This window comes from Bufo gargarizans, chromosome 4, assembly GCF_014858855.1.
Source record: "Bufo gargarizans isolate SCDJY-AF-19 chromosome 4, ASM1485885v1, whole genome shotgun sequence".
NCBI lineage: Eukaryota > Metazoa > Chordata > Amphibia > Anura > Bufonidae > Bufo > Bufo gargarizans.
Genome location: NC_058083.1, coordinates 303,753,974 through 303,777,986, shown reverse-complemented (window position 1 = coordinate 303,777,986; position 24,013 = coordinate 303,753,974). Strand labels below are relative to the sequence as shown.

Here is a 24,013-nt window from a genome sequence, read left to right as displayed (position 1 = left end):
CCCTGATTAAAATACATATTTTTTGTGGAAATGTTTGCTATTGATCTTGTGCATTTCTAGTAGGTATTTGTTGGCTTCAAATATGACCTGAAGGTTTTTTTTAGGTTCGCCTGCCATTAAAGTGAATGGGGCCCACCAAAAACGCGCGGTTCAAGAACATTTGATCGCGAACGCGGGTTTACGAAATGTCCCGGCCGATGATCGGCCATCACTACTTGTAAGCTTATCTACCAAAATGTTATATTGATTTAAATTTACTTATTACTTTGCAGAGACCCCAATGAAAACACATGAAATGATAGCAGAACCCAAGAAAAAACATGAAGAGCCAACAGAATCCAAGAAGAAACATGATGAGCCAACAGAACCTAAGACACAACATAAAGAGCCAATGGAACCCAAGACAAAACAGGAACAGACAATTGAACCAAAGATTAAACCTGAAGAGAAAGCAGGACACCATCAAAAAGATCAATTACCCACTGAATTAAAAACAGGTAGGATGTTATATCAAGAAAAAGAATATATCATGATACAAAAACAATAAGAACGTGGTGTCCCAATCTGAATATAAATCACATACTAGAGAAATAAGGACCTTTAAAACACAATACTTTATTTAAATTTAGACAAAAGAGTATCCCAAACCTGAATATATGGCTGACTACAGTAAACACAAGATACAAATAGAAACAGATATAAAAAACAAAACAAAAAAACACTCTCACAGAAAACACTAGGGGAATGTACTCAGCAACCGAGGTAGGGGAAGTCACCAGTAAACCATGGAGGCGGGAACTATTCTTACAGAAAACCTGGTCTACCCTCAGCCTGGGGACAACTCCTGATGGTGCGGTTTCCCCATCCTCATGCCTGTACTGATATGCCCTTTAATGCCCTGCGTGGTGGGACCTAATACCGGTTCACCCCGACGCGTTTCCCCCAAGAAGGGTTCATCAGGGGGTATGTAAGAGTAAAATACAGTCCTGAAGCAACAACAGATACAAAAAGATATACAAGGATACAAAAGATTCCTTTAGGCATAGTAAAACAAGGGAGAAAGATACATCCTACAATATATAGTTAATCATAATCGACTAGCAGAGGATACTACATAGGGGGTTACCTTGTTGATCCTGATGTCTAGGAGGTGGAAAGACACCTTCAATAACCAAGCTATAACGTAGAGATCTCAGTGAAACATGAAAATATTTAGTAATTAAGCATCAGAATTTTAAATTGTAGACAGACATAATAACTCCAGCAAAAAGATAAAAAAAAAACTTGGTGAGATACTGTATTTGGAGCTAAAATTATTGCCAGCTGACATACTTATTTTGTAGAAAGAACTTTTAAAAAGCATAACAATTTAATTTAATAACAAAATAAAGGGGTTGTCCAAGTTATTTTTATTGATGACCTTTCCTCAGAATAGTAAGAACAAAAAATATTTGAAGACAGCACCATTGTCCCAATTATAAATAAGATGCATGGCCACCAGAGGTCAGGCTCATTTCCGCTCCAAATTCTAAAGACTAAAAACAGTTGTGACAAGCATCTTTTCTTTTGCAAGTTTATTCTACTCTACACAAGACAAGGCAATGTTTTGGCTTATACCATGCCTTTCTCAAGCCAAGGCTTGGTATAATATAGCTGAAACATTGCCTTGTCCTATGTCTAGACTGGAGTAAACTGGAATCACTGAAAGTGTCATCCAAATTAACCTTTATTAATGTTACATCTAAAATATAATTCAAAGTATTAGCAAACATGAGCCCCAATTATACCAAAAACAACAATGGTGGTAAAACCACTAGAGAGCAGGGCAGGGAGGGAGGAGAGAGGGTTTGTATATATATCGATCCCTATCTATCCCTCATCCTAAACCCTCTCCTTGGAGTCACACCCTAATGATGGATGCACTCTGTGCTCCTACCTATCCTCAATTGTCCCTAAGATGCCCTTTAAAGCATCAATAATATAAAGGGCTAATAACAGTTACCCCTCACTAATTCCTGAGACTGCCCTAATGTGTTTCCTCTTATACCAGATTCATCAGAGGGCAATCCATATGAAAGGCTACCTATAAATATAGGCACTAGGGCAGAGTTAAATGAGAATTAGGACAAAACAACACAATACCACATAGAGACATCAAATACAGTGGTGTCTTAAATCATGGCACACACTGATTGCCACAGTTGTATATGGCGTAAAAAAATTATTCACTTCATGATGAAAACCGAGGCAGAAAAGACAACTAATGCTACTCAATAGTACACTGTTACTGTATGTGCCAGAATATGCCAGATAATGAGATAAATATGTGTGTCTGATGCTTCGCAGTAGAGCCACTAACTCTATCCCAGACCAGGGTTGTAAGAGCTGATGTCTGTCTCACAAATGAGTCTCACTGTTGGATGAGGGTCCTGTGCTGTGCTTAGACTGGAATAAATTAGCAAAAGAGAAAACGTTGGTCACAATTTTTTTTTATTCTTTCCTCAGGATAGGTTATCAATATCAGATCGACGGTAGTCCAACATCCCGCCAATCAGCTGTTTGAAGAGAAGGCGCGCTGTGCCAGCGCTGCCTCCTCTTCATTGTTTACCTGCTCGCCGTCACATCCGCAGTGGTGAGTAGGTGTAATTACACCTAAGACATTCATTTCAACGTGATGGCTTGTTCCTTAATAAGTGCATAGGAGGGAGTCTTGCCACTGAAATAAATGGGATGGCTTAGATGTAATTTCACCTACTCACTACTGCAGATGCAATGCAGAACAGGTAAACAATGAAGAGGTTCTGGCACGGTGGGTGCCTTCTCTTCAAACAGCTGATCGGCTGGTTGCCAGGTTTCAGACCCCCGCAGATCTAATAATTATAGATTAGCAAAGTTATGGAAAATTTGATTTGACTACTTCCCCGAATTTCACAAATAAATTAGCTTTGTGGTGAATTACTTTGTCATAAAGCGAATTGTCTGCAAAATGAGAATGCAAAGCTTTGTATGTAGTGGGTGCCAAGACAGGGAAGGGCTATTATGCTGCTCCTGCCCCACTCCAACGAAGCCCACAGATGCTGCGTTCAAATAAAGGCTTTCAGGGGTTAATCAGTTTAAAAAAAAAACTCAGCTTATCTATTTGATCGCGAAGAGCCCGCCGCAGCCACCTTGATTGAAGACACAGCGCTAAACCATTGAGTATGTTTTTTTTTTAACACCATTTGAGGGAAAATCGATTCTTTACCACAAAGCACAAGGAAATTCTGCTTTGCGATTAATCAAACTTTTCCTGAAATTCAGAACAGATAATATCCTGAGGATAGGTCATTAATAAAAAATAAAAAAAAAAGACAACCCCTATAAATTGTCAATGCTTCCAATTAACAAAAGATGAAGCAGGACCAGCTATGTCATTAAAAAAAAAATACTTCCATCAGCCAATATATTACAGTCACTGATAATGGCACCTGTCAAGAAAACAGTAAAATGTGCGAGTGTAAGGCTCTCAGCGACTTTGACAAAAGCAAAACTACTTGTATGATAACTAGATGTCTGGGAGGTGTTTGGGGTGTTCCTAGTATGCAGTGGTAAGTACTTACCAAAATAGGTCCAGAAAAGAACAATCTGTGAAATGGCAACAGAGTAGTTGGTCCCTAAGACTTATTGATGTGTATCAGGAATCCAGGTTAGCCTGTCTGGGCATATACCACAGAACCACTACTGTTGCACAAAATGTGTAAGAATAAAGAGTGCATCACACATATATGAGCACAGACACATACCTGTCACAGAGCCTATACCAGCATTTTGCCTTGCTTCTTCAAGGGGCGTACCTTGAAGAAGCGAGGCAAAACGTGCGTCGGGCTAGGAGCCATCATCTCTCATTCCTCTCTTGGTTAGTATGGACTGTCTTTTTTGTTTGTTGCATGTGGGTCAGTTATTGCTCACAGTCTTGTGCTTCGCACACTGTGCTGACCTCCTTGCAACATTATTGCAACATCTGTGATTGTTTTGTGACATGTGGTGTATAGACATGCAACCTTTTTACTCAGCCCCTATGTACCATCTGTATTTACAGTCTTAGGATTGATGGTGTCTCTGTTATACTTGTCACATTATCCTCCTGCATTCTTTACTAACTTTACTATATGTAATGGCATCATTGCACTAATTACGTTTCTCTTTTAATTAATGCAGTTATTAGCTGAGCAAACTCATAAATAAAGGATATGATATAATCACTTCTGGTTTAACAGGGGCTGGAAGCCCTGGGAACCAGACCTACAGCTCTAGAATGGAAGGACCTTTAGTAGGGGAGTTAAGCTTTTTTCTTTCTCTTATGAGAATTTATAAAAAATGTTGGACAACCCCTTTAGCAATTTATCAACTTACTGTATAGTGTAATGTGCTACCTGGTCACAACAAATTTTATTTGCAGAAACTTTACTAAAAAAAATATATTATATAAGTTATATTCTATGTTTTATGAATTGTTGGTAATGCAACAGATTTCATTGTCTAGTTTAAATTGAAATTTGCGAACACATTTTATTTTTCAGAGACTCCATTGAAAGAACATGAAAAGCCAACAGAACCCAAGAAGAAACAGGAGGAGCCCATGGAACGGAAAAGAAAACAGAAGGAGACGGAACAGCCACAGAAAAGTAACCGTTTGTCTTGTAATTTTCTACAGCCTAAAATATTAACACGTAACAACTTGTAAAAAATGCTTTCAAGCTGATTTCTTTTTCTCTCTTGTAGTTATAATTAAGTTAAAAATTTTCATAAAATATGCACAAAACAGGTATATTAAAAATGAGAAGTAGAAAAGTAGACCTAAAAAGCTTATTCACCCAGATAAGAGGATCGAGGGAAAGAAAATAAATAACAATAATCTTACAAATAATCAGTTCAATAGGTGAACAGATACAGTCCTGATCAAAAGTTTAAGACCACTTAATAAAAATGGCAAAAAATCATATTTAGCATGGCTGGATCTTAACAAGGTTCCAAGTAGAGCTGCAACATGCAAAAAGAAGAAATGGGAGTGAGACAAAACATTTTTTGAGCATTCAATTTAATGAAAACAACAAATAAACTGAAACATGCTGTTTTTCGGCTGATCAAAAGTTTAGGACCACACCTCCCAAAAAAAACTAAACCCCCCAAAAACAGAAATCCAACTTCCAAACATTGGACTCAGTAATGAGTAGCTCCGCCATTATTGTCTATTACTTCATGCAAGCGTTTCCATGAGGTGAGTGGGAGCATGTCTCCAAGTGGTGAAGATGTCCGCACGAAGGCCATCTACTGTCTGGAACTGTTGTCTATTTTTGTAAACTTCCCTTGCCATCCATCCCCGAAGGTTCTCAATTGGATTTAGATCAGGGGAACACGCAGGATAGGCCAAAAGAGTGATGTTATTCTCCTGGAAGAAGTCCCTTGTCCTGTGGGCATTGTGTACTGTAGTCTTGTCCTGTTGAAAAACCCAGTCGTTACCACACAGACGAGGGCTCTCAGTCACCCCTGCACTTCCTAAAAGTCCATTGTTCCACTGAAGGAAAAAGCACCCGAGACTATTATGGCGCCCCCTCCACTGTGGCGCGTAGAAAACATCTCAGGTGGGATCTGCTTGTCATGCCAGTAATGTTGGAAACCATCAGGACCATCAAGGTTACATTTTTTCTCATCAGAGAATACAACTTTCTTCCACCTTTGAATGTCCCATGTTTGGTGCTCTCTTGGTTTGGTGCTCCAAACGAGCAGTTCTGTGGCGTTCAAGGAGACGAGGTCTTTGAAGACTTTTTTGTTTTTGAAGCCCTTCAGTCTCAGATGAGATCTGATGGTTAAGGGGCTGCAGTAAATACCAGTAAGGGCCTTAATTTGAGTCGAGGATCTTTCAGTGTCTTGACGGACAGCCAATTGGATCCTCCGGCTCAGTGCTGATGAAGTTTTTTGGGGTCTTCCACTTGACTTTTTTGTTCCATAACCCTCAGGATTAATTAAGAATTTAAGAAATTCCATATGATGACTGTCTTACTGCGTCCCACCTCAGCAGCGATGGCGCGCTGTGAGAGACCCTGCTTATGCAGTTCAACAATCCGACCACGTTCAAAAAGGGAGAGTTTTTTGCCTTTGCCATCACAACGTGTGACTACTTGACAGAAAATGACAATGAATCCACATCTTTGCGCAGATTTGGCCTTTTAAAGGCATGTGGTGCTAAACATTTGATCAGCTGAAAAACAGCCTGTTTCAGTTTAATCGTTGTTTTCATTAAATTGAATGCTGAAAAAATGTTTTGTCTCACTTTCATTTCTTCTTGTTGCATGTTGAAGCTCTACTTGGAACCTTGTTAGCCATTTTAGCCATTTTTCAAGTGGTCTTAAACTTTTGATCAGGACTGTATTAGAACAGGACCTATTATTGTTTCTACTACTATTATAATTGGGCTTACAGTAGCTTTGAATTAAAAAAAAACAAAAAAAAAACATTATCTTTGCAGAGACCCCAGTGAAAGAACATGAAAAGCCAACAGAACCCAAGAAGAAACAAGAGCAGCCAGAAGAACTAAAGAAGAAACAGGACGAGCTAGCAGAACCAAAGAAAGGTAACCATGGATTTATCTATTAGCCATGGCCTAAAATATTAGTAACATAGTAATATAATAACATAGTTTATAAGGCTGAAAAAGACATCTGCCCATCCAGTTCAGCCTGTTATCCTGCAAGTTGATCCAAAGGAAGGCAAAAAAAAAAAAAAATGAGGTAGAAGCCAATTTTTCTCACTTTAGGGGAAAAAATTCCTGGATCAACAACCCATCTCTAGTAGCTATAGCCTGTAATATTGTCACACTCCAGAAATACATCCAGGCCCCCTCTTGAACTCTTTTAGTGAACTCACTATTACAACCTCCTCAGGCAGAGAGTTCCATAGTCTCACTGCTCTTACCATAAAGAATCCTCTTCTATGTTTGTGTATAAACCTTCTTTCCTCCAGACGCAGAGGGTTTCCCCTCGTCACAGTCACAGTCCTGGAAATAAATAGATGATGGGAGAGATCTCTGTAATGACCCCTGATATATTTATACATATTTATTCGATCTCCCCTCAGTCGTCTTTTTTCTAAAGTGAAAAACGCTAATTTTGTTATATTTCAGGGTACTGCAGTCCACTCATTCCAAATATAACTTTAGTTGCCCTCCTCTGAACCCTCTCTACCTTTGCTATGTCTGTCTTGTTCATAGGAGCCCAGAACTGTACACAATACTCCATGTGTGGCCTAATAGGACATGTTCTATTTTTGAACGGAACGGAAATATGGAAACGGAAGGCATAAGAAGTAGCTTCCGTTTTTTTTGCGGACCCATTTAAATGAATGGTTCTGTATACGGAATGCAAAAAACGGAACGTAAACAGAAAAAAAAATTGGTGTGCAAGAGACCTTAGTATGTACTAGTGACTTGCATTATTCCTTCCTACGTGCATAACCTTAAATATGTCAGTGTTAAACCTAATCTGCTACATCTCTGCCCAAGCCTCCAATCTATCCAGATTAGCAAGGCATATAACAATTAATAGAAATTCTTTGCTGACTGGATTAATTATTAATTTATACATAATATATACAAAACAAGTATATAAAAAATGAAAAATAGAAAAATAACCCTAAAGAATCCACCCAAGGAAGAGGGGAGAAAGAGAACAAAAAATAAAATCATGCAAATAATCTGGTCCATACTTAAAGAGATAATAGAAGAGGACCTATCCTTACGGTTAGTAACATAGTAACATAGTACATAAGGCCGAAAAAAGACATTTGTCCATCCAGTTCGGCCTGTTATCCCGCAAGTTGATCCAGAGGAAGACCCCTCTCTAGTAGCTATAGCCTGTAATATTATTAAGCGCCAGAAATACGTCCATGGCCCTCTTGAATTCCTTTATTGTACTCACCATCACCACCTCCTCAGGCAGAGAGTTCCATATTCTCACTGCTCTTACCGTAAAGAATCCTTTTCTATGTTTGTGTACAAACCTTCTTTCCTCCAGGCGCAGAGGATGTCCCCTCGTCACAGTCACAGTCCTGGGGATAAATAGCTGATGGGATAGATCTCTGTACTGACCCTTGATATATTTATACATATTAATTAGATCTCCCCTCAGTCGTCTTTTTTCTAAAGTGAATAACTCTAATTTTGATAATCTTTCAGGGTACTGTAGTTGCCCCATTCCAGTTATTACTTTAGTTGCCCTCCTCTGGACCTTCTCCAGCTCTGCTATGTCTGCCTTGTTTACAGGAGCCCAGAACTGTACACAGTACTCCATGTGTGGTCTGACTAGCGATTTGTAAAGTGGTAGGACTATGTTCTTATCACGGGAATCTATGCCCCTTCTGATGCAACCCATTATCTTGTTGGCCTTGGCAGCAGCTGCCTGACACTGGTTTTTGCAGCTTAGTTTGCTGTTTATTAAAATTCCTAGATCCTTTTCCATGTCAGTGTTACCGAGTGTTTTACCATTTAGTATGTACGGTTGACTTGCATTTTTCCTTCCCATGTGCATAACTTTACATTTATCAGTGTTAAACCCCATCTGCCACTTATCTGCCCAAGCCTCCAGTCTATCCAGATCCCTCTGTAGTAGTATACTGTCCTCATCAGTGTAAATTACTTTACACAGTTTAGTGTCATCTGCGAAAATTGATACTTTACTATGCAAGCCTTGTACAAGATCATTAATAAATATATTGAAGAGAATAGGGCCCAATACTGACCCCTGAGGTACCCCACTAGTGACAGTGACCCAATCTGAGTGTGTACCGTTAATAACCACCCTCTGTTTTCTATCACTGAGCCAGTTACTTACCCACATACAGATGTTTTCTCCCAGTTACTAGCATTATTATTATTAAGCTGGACTTAGCTTTAAATTCAAAAATCATATTCATTGCAGAGACCTCAGTGAAAGTTCATGAAAAAACAAAAGAACCCAAGAAGAAACAGGAGCAGCCAGAAGAATTAAAGAAGGAACAGGAAAAGCCAGTAGAACACAAGAAAGGTAACTATGTGCCTCACCATTTGTCATGACTTAAAGCGAACCTTTCACCAGGATTTCACTTAATAAACTATTACCAGTACCTTATAGATTACTCCTCTGCCCTAACCCCGCCTCTAAGTAGTGTAACTGACACCCGGCTCAGTCGCCGGGACCGCGCTTGTACAAGCGGCGCATGCACCGTCGGACTCGAGCGCGATCCTGTAACTGAATCGCGCATGCGCCGTCCCAGATGCCTGCCTGTCTTCTTTTCCTTAATCGCTATTCAGTTACAGAATCGCGCTTGAGTCCAATGGCGCATGCGCCGCCTGTACAAGCGCGGTCCTGGCGACTGAGCCGGGTGTCAGTTACACTACTTAGAGGCGGGGTTAGGGCAGGGGCGTTACAGCCCGGACTGAGGGAAGGGCTACCCCCTTGACTTCTAGCGTGACTTTAGGAGCTGGAGACGAGGACTTTATAAGTCGTTTTTTTCATGAATATCCATCCCAGGAAAGCGGCACAAGAATGCATTGAAACACAATGAGGATAATCTATAAGGTACTGGTAATAGTTTATTAAGTGAAATCCTGGTGAAAGGTTTGCTTTAAAATATTAGCATATAATGCTTCATTACAATGCATTATTTCTTTCCTTTGATTTATTAATTTATTTTGCATATAATATACACAAAACAACTGAAAAATGAAAAGTAGAAAAGTAACCTTAAGGGTCTATTCACACGTCCGTAGTGCATTCCGGATCCGCAATACACCAGGCTGGCACCCCCATAGAACTGCCTATTGTGGTCCGCAAATTGACCTGTTCTATTTTTTTCTGGAGCCGCAGACCGGAAGATCAGGGGCGCGCTCCGGAAATGCAGATGCATATAACACACTGTGTGCTGTATGCATCCATTCCTGCCCGATAGAGAATGAATGGGTCAGGACCCGTTCTGCAATTTGCGGAACTAACCCATTCTGTGGACGTGTGAATGGACCCTAACACTAAACCCAACCTTTGATGGGAGGGGGGAAATAGGACAAAAGAAAATCATACAACTCTTCTGGTCCACAAATGAACAGCATTTAAACAAGAGCTATTCTTTTTGTTACTATTCAGTTTATAAAAATTATGCTTGGCTCCAATTTCAAATTCACTGTGAGAGACCCAATTTCTATAACTACTGTAAGTAGTCTGGTGAAAAAAGGAAGTCTTGCTATAGCTGTAGTACAAGTCAAGCTGGTTTCTTTCAACAAATTTGCTTTGCAGAAACTGCAAAACATAATATGTTATTTAAAGACCCCTGAGAAAGATACTTTGCAATAATACATGTGGCGATTCATCCACAGGGTTCTTTATAACAGATTGTCACCTCCCGATCTCCCCTTCCTGGTTAATAGTGTTGAGCGAACCTGAACTGTAACTTTACAATTTTTGGTACCCGGACACGAACCCGAAGTTTGCTGGAAAAGTTTGTGTTCAGTGTTCGGGCATTTAATAAAGCTTGTTGAAAGGCTGCAGGGCAGCCAATCAACAAGCTTTTAAGTTGTGTGTCCTAGAAGCCATCACAGCCATGCCTTCTAAAGTAAAGTACACCTGCACTGAATACGTAACAGGGAAAATAATATAGTTAATCTGTCTGTTAGCTCAGTAGGTGACCTCATAGAATGAGGAGAGAATAAAATTAGGAGATGTTTCCCTGGTCGAGGGTGCTGCTAGGGTTGCTGGAGCTCCTGTTGCAGGGAGAGGACGTGGTCGATCTGTGCCAGCTACATGCCCAAATGAAGCACCTTCATCAGGTGCATGTAGGCAACAGAACGTTCAGCGTTATTTTGTAGGCCTGGAAACCGGTGTACTAATAGTGAGGCCAGAACAAGTAGAAGAGATAGTAGATTGGGTGGCTGACAGTGCCTCCAGTTCATTCACATTGTCTACCACCCGGTCATCTGCTGAAAGCGCAGAATGGGCACCTACAGCCCTTGGGCATTTGTCTTTTACCTCAACCCCTTGAAAATCAGCCAAGCAGTCTGAGCCTTAAGTCATGCAGCAGTCTCTTATGCTTTATGATGAATTTGCTGGCAAAATAAAAAAAATTGCGTTGTCTACCTCCTCCTCCTCCATCACCGCTTCCACCTACACCTCAACGTCCACCGCCTACTCAACCCCCTACTCCACTTTGACCTCCACCTCTTAGTTCAAGATCATAATTTATTTTCTTTTTTTTTATCTGTTATTTTAATTCATTTCCCTATCCACATTTGTTTCTCTTTTAATTAATGCAGGTATTAGGTGAGCAAACTCATAAATGATGGATATGATATCATCACTTCTGGTTTAACAGGGGCTGGAAGCCCTGGGAACCAGACCTACAGCTCTAGAATGGAGGGACCTTTAGTAGGGGAGTTAAGCTTTTTTTCTTTCTCCTATGAGAATTTAAAAAAAATGTTGGACAACCCCTTTAACAATTTATCAACTTACTGTATAGTGTAACGTGCTACCTGATCACAACAAATTTTATTTGCAGAAACTTTACTAAAAATAATATATAAGTTATATTCTATGTTTTATGAAATGTTGGCAATGCAACAGATTACATTGTCTAGTCTAAATTGAAATTTGTGAACACATTTTGTTTTTCAGAGACTTCATTGAAAGAACATGAAAAGCCAACAGAACCCAAGAAGAAACAGGAGGAGCCCATGGAACTGAAAAGAAAACAGAAGGAGACGGAACAGCCACAGAAAGGTAACCGTTTGTCTTGTAATTTTCTACAGCCTAAAATATTAACGCGTAACAACTTGTAAAAAAATGCTTTCAAGCTGATATCTATTTCTCTCTTGTAGTTATAATTAAGTTACTAATTTTCATAAAATATGCACAAAACAGGTATATTATAAATGAAAAGTAGACCTAAAAAGCTTAGTTACCCAGGTAAGAGGATCGAGGGAAAGAAAAAAAAAAATAAATCTTACAAATAATCAGTTCAATACGTGAACAGATACAGTCCTGATCAAAAGTTTAAGACCACTTGAAAAATGGCAAAAAATCATATTTAGCATGGATGGATCTTAACAAGGTTCCAAGTAGAGCTCCAATATGCAAAAATAAGAAATGGGAGTGAGACAAAACATTTTATGAGCATTCAATTTAATGAAAACAACAAATAAACTGAAACAGGCTGTTTTTCAGCTGATCAAAAGTTTAGGACCACACCTCCCAAAAAAACTAAACCCCCCAAAAACAGAAATCCAATTTCCAAACATGGACTCAGTAATGAGTAGCTCCGCCGTTATTGTTTATTACTTCAAAAATTAGCTTCGGCATGCTTCATGCAAGCGTTTCCATGAGGTGAGTGGGAGCATTTCTCCAAGTGGTGAAGACGTCCGCACGAAGGCCATCTACTGTCTGGAACTGTTGTCCATTTTTGTAAACTTCCCTTGCCATCCATCCCCGAAGGTTCTCAATTGGATTTAGATCAGGGGAACACGCAGGATAGGCCAAAAGAGTGATGTTATTCTCCTGGAAGAAGTCCCTTGTCCTGCAGGCATTGTGTACTGTAGCCTTGTCCTGTTGAAAAAACCCAGTCGTTACCACACAGACAAGGGCCCTCCGTCATGAGGAATGCTCTGTGCAATATCTGGACATAGCCAGCGGCCCTTTGACGCCCCTGCACTTCCTGAAGCTCCATTGTTCCACTGAAGGAAAAAGCACCCCAGACCATTATGGCGCCCCCTCCACTGTGGCACGTAGAAAACATCTCAGGTGGGATCTGCTTGTCATGCCAGTAACGTTGGAAACCATCAGGACCAACAAGGTTACATTTTTTCTCATCAGAGAATAAAACTTTCTTCCACCTTTGAATGTCCCATGTTTGGTGCTCTCTTGCAAAGTCCAAACGAGCAGTTCTGTGGCGTTCAAGGAGACAAGGACTTTTTTGTTTTTGAAGCCCTTAAGTCTCAGATGCCATCTGATGGTTATGGGGCTGCAGCCAGCACCAGTAAGGGCTTAATTTGGGTCGAGGATCATTCAGTGTCTTGTCGGACAGCCAATTGGATCCTCCGGCTCAGTGCTGATTTTAAGAAATTCCAAATGACTGTCTTACTGCATCCCACCTCAGCAGCGATGGCGCGCTGTGAGAAACCCTGCTTATACAGTTCAACAACCCGACCACGTTCAAAAGGGGAGAGTTTTTTTGCCTTTGCCATCACAACGTGTGACTACCTGACAGAAAATGACAATGAATCCACATCTTTGCACAGATTTGGCATTTTAAAAGCATGTGGTCCTAAACTTTTGATCAGCTGAAAAACAGCCTGTTTCAGTTTATTTGTTGTTTTCATTAAATTGAATGCTCAAAAAATGTTTTGTCTCACTCTCATTTTTTCTTGTTGCATGTTGAAGCTCTACTTGGAACCTTGTTAAGATCCAGCCATGCTAAATATGATTTTTTTTGCCATTTTTAAAGTGGTCTTAAACTTTTAATCAGGACTGTATTAGAACAGGACCTATTATTGTTTCTACTACTATTATAATTGGGCTTACAGTAGCTTTGAATAAAAAAAAAAAAAAAAACATTATCTTTGCAGAGACCCCAGAGAAAGAACATGAAAAGCCAACAGAACTCAAGAAGAAACAAGAGCAGCCAGAAGAACTAAAGAAGAAACAGGACGAGCCAGCAGAACCAAAGAAAGGTAACCATGGATTTAGCTATTAGCCATGGCCTAAAATATTAGTAACATAGTAATATAATAACATAGTTTATAAGGCTGAAAAAGACATCTGCCCATCCAGTTCAGCCTGTTATCCTGCAAGTTGATCCAAAGGAAGGCAAAAAAAAACCTTTAAGGTAGAAGCCATTTTTTCTCACTTTAGGGGAAAAAATTCCTGGATCAACAACCCATCTCTAGTAACTATAGCCTGTAATATTGTTACACTCCAGAAATACATCCAGGCCCCCTCTTGAACTCTTTTAGTGAACTCACTATTACAACCTCCTCAGGCAGAGAGTTCCATAGTCTCACTGCTCTTACCATTAAGAATCCTCTTCTATGTTTGTGTAGAAACCTTCTTTCCTCCAGACGCAGAGGGTTTCCCCTCATCACTGTCACAATCCTGGAAATAAATAGATGATGGGAGAGATCTCTGTACTGACCCCTGATATATTTATACATATTTATTCGATTTCCCCTCAGTCATCTTTTTTCTAAAGTGAAAAACACTAATTTTGTTATATTTCAGGGTACTGCAGTCCACTCATTCCACATATTACTTTAGTTGCCCTCCTCTGAACCCTCTTCACCTTTGCTATGTCTGTCTTGTTCATATGAGCCCAGAACTGTACACAATACTCCATGTGTGGCCTAATGGGACATGTTCTATTTTTGAACGGAAATATGGAAACGGAAGGCATAAGAAGTAGCTTCCGTTTTTTTTGCGGACCCATTTAAATGAATGGTTCCGTATGCAAAAAACGGAACGTAAACAGAAAAAAAAATTGGTGTGCAAGAGGCCTTAGTATGTACTGGTGACTTACATTATTCCTTCCTACGTGCATAACCTTAAATTTGTCAGTGTTAAACCTAATCTGCTACATCTCTGCCCAAGCCTCCAATCTATCCAGATTAGCAAGGCATATAACAATCAATAGAAATTCTTTGCTGATTAATTATTAATTTATACATAATATATACAAAACAAGTATATAAAAAATGATAAATTGAAAAGTAACCCTAAAGAATCCACCCAAGGAAGAGGAGAGAAAGAGAACAAAAAATTAAATCATGCAAATAATCTGGTCCGTACTTAAAGAGATAATAGAAGAGGACCTATCCTTACGGTTACTAGCATTATTATTATTAAGCTGGACTTAGCTTTAAATTCAAAAATCATATTCATTGCAGAGACCTCAGTGAATGTTCATGAAAAAACAAAAGAACTCAAGAAGAAACAGGAGCAGCCAGAAGAATTAAAGAAGGAACAGGAAAAGCCATTAGAACACAAGAAAGGTAACTATGTGCCTCACCATTTGTCATGACTTAAAATATTAGCATATAACGCTTTATTACAATGCATTATTTCTTTCCTGTGATTTATAAAAATTTTTTGCATATAATATACACAAAACAACTGAAAAATGAAAAGTAGAAAAGTAACCCTAAGGGTCCATTCACACGTCCGTAGAGCATTAAGGATCCGCAATACACCCGGCCGGCACCCCCATAAAACTGCCTATTCTGGTCCGCAATTGGATCTGTTCTATTTTTTTTCTGGAGCCGCAGACCAGAAGATCGGGGGCGCGCTCCGGAAATGCAGATGCGTATAACACACTGTGTGCTGTATGCATCCATTCCTGCCCCATAGAGAATGAATGGGTCTGCACCCATTCTGCAATTTGCAGAACTGACCCATTCTGTGGACGTGTAATTGGACGCTAACACTAAACCCAACCTTTGATGGGAGGGGGGAAATAGGACAAAAGAAAATCATACAACTCTTCTGGTCCACAAATGAACAGCTTTTAAACAGGAGCTATTCTTTTTGTTACTATTCAGTTTATAAAAATTATGCTTGGCTCCAATTTCAAATTCACTGTGAGAGACCCAATTTCTAAAACTACTGTAAGTAGTCTGGTGAAAAAAGGAAGTCTTGCTATAGGTGTAGTACAAGTCAAGCTTGTTTCTTTCAACAAATTTGCTTTGCAGAAACTGCAAAACATAATATGTTATTTAAAGACCCCTGAGAAAGATGCTTTGCAATAATACATGTGGCGATTCATCCACAGAGTTCTTTATAACAGATTGTCACCTCCCGATCTACCCTTCCTGGTTGATAGTGTTGAGGGAACCTGAACTGTAACTTTACGATTTTTGGTACCCGAACCCGAAGTTTGCTGGAAAAGTTTGTGTTCAGTGTTCGGGCATTTAAAAAAGCTTGTTGAAAGGCTGCAGGGCAGCCAATCAACAAGCTTTTAAGTTGTGTGTCCTAGAAGCCATCACAGCCATGCCTTCTAAAGTAAAGTACACCTGCACTGCATACGAGACAGGGAAAATAATATAGTTAAGTAGGTGACCTCATAGAATAAGAAGAGAATAAAATTAGGAGACGTTTCCCTGGTCGTGGCGCTGCTAGGGTTGCTGGAGCTCCTGTTGCAGGGAGAGGACGTGGTCAATCTGTGCCAGCTACATGCCCAAATGAAGCACCTTCCTCAGGTGCACGTAGGCAACAGAACGTTCAGCGCTATTTTGTAGGCCTGGAAACCGGTGTACTAATAGTGAGGCCAGAACAAGTAGAAGAGATAGTAGATTGGGTGGCTGACAGTGCCTCCAGTTCATTCACATTGTCTACCACCCGGTCCTCTGCTGAAAGCACAGAATGGGCACCTACAGCCCTTGGGCATCTGTCTTTCACCTCACCCCCTTGCAAATCAACCAAGCAGTCTGAGCCATAAGTCATGCAGCAATCTCTTATGCTTTTTGATGAATCTGCTGGCAAAATAAAAAAAAATTGTGTTGTCTACCTCCTCCTCCTCCATCACCGCTTCCACCTACACCTCAACGTCCACCGCCTCCTCAGCCTCCTACTCCACTTTGACCTCCACCTCTTAGTTCCAGATCATAATTTATTTTTTGTTTTTTTATCTGTTATTTTAATTCATTTCCCTATCCACATTTGTTTCTCTTTTAATTAATGCAGTTATTAGCTGAGCAAACTCATAAATGATGGATATGATATAATCACTTCTGGTTTAACAGGGGCTGGAAGCCCTGGGAACCAGACCTACAGCTCTAGAATGGAGGGACCTTTAGTAGGGGAGTTAAGCTTTTTTCTTTCTCTAATGAGAATTTTAAAAATGTTGGACAACCCCTTTAGCAATTTATCAACTTACTGTATAGTGTAACGTGCTACCTGGTCACAACTAATTTTATTTGCAGAAACTTTACTAAAAATAATATATAAGTTATATTCTATGTTTTATGAATTGTTGGTAATGCAACAGATTACATTGTCTAGTCTAAATTTAAATTTGTGAACACATTTTATTTTTCAGAGACTTCATTGAAAGAACATGAAAAGCCAACAGAACCCAAGAAGAAACAGGAGGAGCCCATGGAACTGAAAAGAAAACAGAAGGAGACGGAACAGCCACAGAAAGGTAACCGTTTATCTTGTAATTTTCTACGGCCTAAAATATTAACAACTTGTAAAAAATGCTTTCAAGCTGATATCTTTTTCTCTCTTGTAGTTATAATTAAGTTACTAATTTTCATAAAATATGCACAAAACAGGTATATTATAAATGAAAAGTAGAAAAGTAGACCTAAAAAGCTTAGTCACCCAGGAAAGAGGATCGAGGAAAAAAAAAAAAAAAAATCTTACAAATAATCAGTTCAATAGGTGAACAGATACAGTCCTGATCAAAAGTTTAAGACCACTTGAAAAATGGCAAAAAATCATATTTAGCATGGATGGATCTTAGCAAGGTTCCAAGTAAAGCTCCAACATGCAAAAAGAAGAAATGGGAGTGAGATAAAACATTTATGAGCACTCAATTTAATGAAAACAACAAATAAACTGAAACAGGCTGTTTTTCAGCTGATCAAAAGTTTAGGACCACACCAAGTTTACTAAACCCCCCAAAAACAGAAATCCAACTTCCAAACATGGACTCAGTAATGAGTAGCTCTGCCGTTATTGTTTATTACTGCAAAAATTTGCTTTGCATGCTTCATGCAAGCGTTTTCATGAGGTGAGTGGGAGCATTTCTCCAAGTGGTGAAGACGTCCGCACGAAGGCCATCTACTGTCTGGAACTGCCATTTTTGTAAACTTCCCTTGCCATCCATCCCCGAAGGTTCTCAATTGGATTTAGATCAGGGGAACACGCAGGATAGGCCAAAAAAGTGATGTTATTCTCCTGGAAGAAGTCCCTTGTCCTGCAGGCATTGTGTACTGTAGCCTTGTCCTGTTGAAAAAACCCAGTCGTTACCACACAGACAAGGGCCCTCAGTCATGAGGAATGCTCTCTGCAATATCTGGACATAGCCAGCAGACGTTTGACGCCCCTGCACTTCCTGAAGCTCCATTGTTCCACTGAAGGAAAAAGCACCCCAGACCATTATGGCGCCACCTCCACTGTGGCGCGTAGAAAACATCTCAGGTGGGATCTGCTTGTCATGCCAGTAACGTTGGAAACCATCAGGACCAACAAGGTTACATTTTTTCTCATCGGAGAATAAAACTTTCTTCCACCTTTGAATGTCCCATGTTTGGTGCTCTCTTGCAAAGTCCAAACGAGCAGTTCTGTGGCGTTCAAGGAGGCGAGGTCTTTGAAGATTTTTTTGTTTTTGAAGCCTTTCAGTCTCAGATGCCATCTGATGGTTATGGGGCTGCAGCCAGCACCAATAAGGGCCTTAATTTGGGTTGAGGATTGTTCAGTGTCTTGACGGACAGCCAATTGGATCCTCCGACTCAGTGCTGATGAAGTTTTTTGGGGTCTTCCACTTGACTTTTTTGTTCCATAACCCTCAGGATTATTTAAGAATTTAAGAAATTCCATATGATGACTGTCTTACTGCGTCCCACCTCAGCAGCGATGGCGCGCTGTGAGAGACCCTGCTTATGCAGTTTAACAACCCGACCATCTTCAAAAAGGGAGAGTTTTTTTGCCTTTGCCATCACAACGTGTGACTACCTGACAGAAAATGACAATGAATCCACATCTTTGCACAGATTTGGCCTTTTAAAGGCATGTGATCCTAAATAGGGATGAGCGAACCCGAAATGTATAATTTTAGGGTGTCCGTGACATGGACCCGAACCCGAACATTTTCGTAAAAGTCCGGGTTCGGATTCGGTGTTCGTCGCTTTCTTGGCGCTTTTTGAAAGGCTGCAAAGCAGCCAATCAACAAGCGTCATACTACTTGCCCCAAGAGGCCGTCACAGCCATGCCTACTATTGGCATGGCTGTGATTGGCCAGTGCAGCATGTGACCCAGCCTCTATTTAAGCTGGAGTCACGTAGCGCCGCACGTCACTCTGCTCTGATCAGTGTAGGGAGAGGTTGCAGCTGCGACTGTTAGGGCGAGATTAGGCAGCGATTAACTCCTCAAAAACACTTAAGTCAGTGATCGATCTACAGCTGTGGATCATTGAACTGCTGCTATTCAATTTCTCACTGTTTTTAGGCTGCCCAGAGCGTTTTTCAGTCACTTTTTTCTGGGGTGATCGGCGGCCATTTTGTGTCTTGTGGTGCGCCAGCAGAAGCTGCCACCAAGTCCATTTAACCATCAATAGTGTGGTTATTTTTTTGCTATATCCTACATGAGGGGCAAGCTGCCACCAAGTCCATTTAACCATCAATAGTGTGGTTATTCTTTTGCTATATCCTACATCAGGGGCAAGCTGCCACCAAGTCCATTTAACCTTCAATAGTGTGGTTATTTTTTTGCTATATCCTACATCAGGGGCAAGCTGCCACCAAGTCCATTTAACCATCAATAGTGTGGTTATTATTTTGCTATATCCTACATCAGGGGCAAGCTGCCACCAGGTCCATTTAACCATCAATAGTGTGGTTATTTTTTTGCTATATCCGACATAGGGGCTTGGCTGTGCTTGCTATTTTATTGAGGGGTGAAATACAATTGCCAAAATAGCAGTACCCTAAATCTGGTGTTTCAGCTGTGGCCAGCCAATTGTAATACTGTCTGCTGTCTAACAAAGGATATATTTGTGTTCTGGGTTGAAATACAATTCCCAACTTAGCAATTCCCTAAATCACTTGTTTCTGCTGTATCAGGCCTACTTTAAATCTATCCATAAAAGGGTATATTAGATTGAAGGTGCAGGAGCGTCATTCTCAATAACTTCACACACAAGCTACCTTGCATTTCCAAGTCTAATTCTGTCCGTAAACTTATACCTGTCACCCAGCGCCTAAATAATAGGCCTCAAATTTATATTCAGCTAAATCTGTGTTTATTGCTGAGGCTGGTCAATTCATTTAGTGTCTGCCAAAGCACAGTTTTTGTTCTGGGTTGAAATACAATTCCCAACTTAGCAATTCCCTAAATTAGTGGTTTCTGCTGTATCAGGCCTACTTTAAATCTATCCATAAAAGGGTATATTAGATTCAAGGTGCTGATAGGGTCATCCACAATAACTTTACACGCTACCGTGCAATTCCAAGTCTAATTCTGTCCGTAAACGTATACCTGTCACCCAACGCCTAAATAATAGTCCTCAAATTTATATTCAGCTAAATCTGTGGTTATTGCTGTAGCTGGTCAAGTTATTTTGTGTCCGTCAAAGCACAGTTTTTGTTCTGGGCTGAAATACAATTCCCAACTTAGCAATTCCCTAAATTAGTGGTTTCTGCTGTATCAGGCCTACTTTAAATCTATCCATAAAAGGGTATATTAGATTCAAGGTGCTGATAGGGTCATCCACAATAACTTTACACGCTACCGTGCATTTCCAAGTCTAATTCTGTCCGTAAACGTATATACCTGTCACCCAGCGCCTAAATACTAGGCCTACAATTTATATTCAGCTAAATCTGTCGTTACTGCTGTGCCTGTATTAGTGTAATACGGTACCTAAATAGATAGCCAGATAGTGTTAGGTGTCTGTAAAAAAAGGCCTGAATTTGAATTCAATACATTGGGCCAAATAATATTTTTGTTATTGTGGTGAACGGTAACATTGAGGAAAACATCTAGTAAGGGACGCGGACATGGTCGTGGTGGTGTTAGTGGACCCTCTGGTGCTGGGAGAGGACGTGGCCGTTCTGCCACAGCCACACGTCCTAGTGTACCAACTACCTCCGGTCCCAGTAGCCGCCAGAATTTACAGCGATATTTGGTGGGGCCCAATGCCGTTCTAAGGATGGTAAGGCCTGAGCAGGTATAGGCATTAGTCAATTGGGTGGCCGACAGTGGATCCAGCATGTTCACATTATCTCCCACCCAGTCTTCTGCAGAAAGCGCACAGATGGCGCCTGAAAACCAAGCCCATCAGTCTGTCAAATCACCCCCATGCATACCAGGGAAACTGTCTGAGCCTCAAGTTATGTAGCAGTCTCTTATGCTGTTTGAAGACTCTGCTGGCAGGGTTTCCCAAGGGCATCCACCTAGCCCTTCCCCAGTGGTGGAAGACATAGAATGCACTGACGCACAATCACTTATGTTTCCTAATGATGAGGACATGGGAATACTACCTCAGCACGTCTCTGATGATGACGAAACACAGGTGTCAACTGCTGCGTCTTTCTGCAGTGTGCAGACTGAACAGGAGGTCAGGGATCAAGACTGGGTGGAAGACGATGCAGGGGACGATGAGGTCCTAGACCCCACATGGAATAAAGGTTGTGCCACTGACTTTCACAGTTCGGAGGAAGAGGCAGTGGTGAGACCGAGCCAACAGCGTAGCAAAAGAGGGAGTAGTGGGCAAAAGCAGAACACCCGGCGCCAAGAGACTCCGCCTGCTACTGACCGCCGCCATCTGGGACCGAGCACCCCAAAGGCAGCTTCAAGGAGTTCCCTGGCATGGCACTTCTTCAAACAATGTGCTGACGACAAGACCCGAGTGGTTTGCACGCTGTGCCATTAGAGCCTGAAGCGATGCATTAGCGTTCTGAACCTGAGCACAACCTGCATGACCAGGCACCTGCATGCAAAGCATGAACTGCAGTGGAGTAAACACCTTAAAAACAAGGAAGTCAATCAGGCTCCCCCTGCTACCTCTTCTGCTGCTGCCGCCTCGGCCTCTTCCTCCGCCTCTGGAGGAACGTTGGCACCTGCCGCCCAGCAAACAGGGGATGTACCACCAACACCACCACCTGGATGTAAATTCCCACCTAGCCACCCTCGATCCCTGGCCCTGAATGCCAGCATTTCTAAACTACTGGCCTATGAAATGCTGTCATTTAGGCTGGTGGACACAGACAGCTTCAAACAGCTGATGTTGCTTGCTGTCCCACAGTATGTTGTTCCCAGCCGCCACTACTTCTCCAAGAGAGCCGTGCCTTCCCTGCACAACCAAGTATCCGATAAAATCAAGTGTGCACTGCGCAACGCCATCTGTGGCAAGGTCCACCTAACCACAGATACGTGGACCAGTAAGCACGGCCAGGGACGCTATATCTCCCTAACTGCACACTGGTTAAATGTAGTGGTGGCTGGGCACCAGGCGGAGAGCTGTTTGGCGCACGTCCTTCCGCCGCCAAGGATCGCAGGGCAACATTCTTTGCCTCCTGTTGCCTCCTCCTCCTACTCGGCTTCCTCCTCCTCTTCTTCCACCTGCTCATCCAGTCAGCCACACACCTTCACCACCAACTTCATCACAGCCCGGGGTAAACGTCAGCAGGCCATTCTGAAACTCATATGTTTGGGGGACAGGCCCCACACCGCACAGGAGTTGTGGCGGGGTATAGAACAACAGACCGATGAGTGGTTGCTGCCGGTGAGCCTCAAGCCCGGCCTGGTGGTGTGCGATAATGGGCGAAATCTCGTTGCAGCTCTGGGACTAGCCGGTTTAAGGCACATCCCTTGCCTGTCGCATGTGCTGAATTTAGTGGTGCAGAAGTTAATTCACAACTACCCCGACATGTCAGAGCTGCTGCATAAAGTGCGGGCCGTCTGTTCGCGCTTCCGGCGTTCACATCCTGCCACTGCTCGCCTGTCTGCGCTACAGCGTAACTTCAGCCTTCCCGCTCACCGTCTAATGTGCGACGTGCCCACCAGGTGGAACTCCACCTTGCACATGCTGGACAGACTGTGCGAGCAGCAGCAGGCCATAGTGGAGTTTCAGCTGCAGCAAACACGGGTCAGTCGCACTGCGGAACAGCACCACTTCACCACCAATGACTGGGCCTCCATGCGAGACCTGTGTGCCCTGTTGCGCTGTTTCGAGTACTCCACCAACATGGCCAGTGGCGATGACGCCGTTATCAGCGTTACAATACCACTTCTATGTCTCCTTGAGAAAACACTTATGGCGATGATGGAAGAGGAGGTGGTCCAGGAGGAGGAGGAGGAGGAGGAAGAGGGGTCATTTTTAGCACTTTCAGGCCAGTCTCTACGAAGTGACTCAGAGGGAGGTTTTTAGCAACAGCAGAGGCCAGGTACAAATGTGGTCAGCCAGGGCCCACTACTGGAGGACGAGGAGGACGAGGATGAGGAGGAGGTGGAGGAGGATGAGGATGAAGCATGGTCACAGCGGGATGGCACCCAACGCAGCTCGGGCCCATCACTGGTGCGTGGCTGGGGGAAACGCAGGACGATGACAATACGCCTCCCACAGAGGACAGCTTGTCCTTACCTCTGGGCAGCCTGGCACACATGAGCGACTACATGCTGCAGTGCCTGCGCAACGACAGCAGAATTGCCCACATTTTAACGTGTGCGGACTACTGGGTTGCCACCCTGCTGGAACAACGGTACAAAGACAATGTGCCCACCTTACTTCCTGCACTGGAGCGTGATAGGAAGATGCGCGAGTACAAGCGCACGTTGGTAGACGCGCTACTGAGCGCATTCCCAAATGTCACAGGGGAACAAGTGGAAGCCCAAGGCCAAGGCAGAGGAGGAGAAAGAGGTCGCCAACGCAGCTGTGTCACGGCCAGCTCCTCTGAGGGTAGGGTTAGCATGGCAGAGATGTGGAAAAGTTTTGTCAACACGCCACAGCTAACTGCACCACCACCTGATACGGAACGTGTTAGCAGGAGGCAACATTTCACTAACATGGTGGAACAGTACTTGTGCACACCCCTCCACGTACTGACTGATGGTTCGGCCCCATTCAACTTCTGGGTCTCTAAATTGTCCACGTGGCCAGAGCTAGCCTTTTATGCCTTGGAGGTGCTGGCCTGCCCGGCGGCCAGCGTTTTGTCTGAACGTGTATTCAGCACGGCAGGGGGCGTCATTACAGACAAACGCAGCCGCCTGTCTACAGCCAATGTGGACAAGCTGACGTTCATAAAAAT

The 24,013-nt window shown here is 42.1% G+C and overlaps 1 protein-coding gene across 1 annotated transcript in view; it reads left to right on the top strand.

The window, feature by feature from the left end:
- The window catches only part of LOC122935391 (titin homolog), an 848,771-nt gene that overhangs the window by 551,142 nt on the left and 273,616 nt on the right, over positions 1-24,013 (top strand). Inside the window, exons 56-63 of the mRNA XM_044291163.1 lie at positions 273-497; positions 4,560-4,664; positions 6,506-6,610; positions 8,952-9,056; positions 11,673-11,777; positions 13,619-13,723; positions 14,933-15,037; positions 17,080-17,184. Of these exons, the coding sequence (XP_044147098.1) occupies positions 273-497; positions 4,560-4,664; positions 6,506-6,610; positions 8,952-9,056; positions 11,673-11,777; positions 13,619-13,723; positions 14,933-15,037; positions 17,080-17,184 (960 nt within the window). The remainder of the gene's footprint in view (positions 1-272; positions 498-4,559; positions 4,665-6,505; positions 6,611-8,951; positions 9,057-11,672; positions 11,778-13,618; positions 13,724-14,932; positions 15,038-17,079; positions 17,185-24,013) is intronic.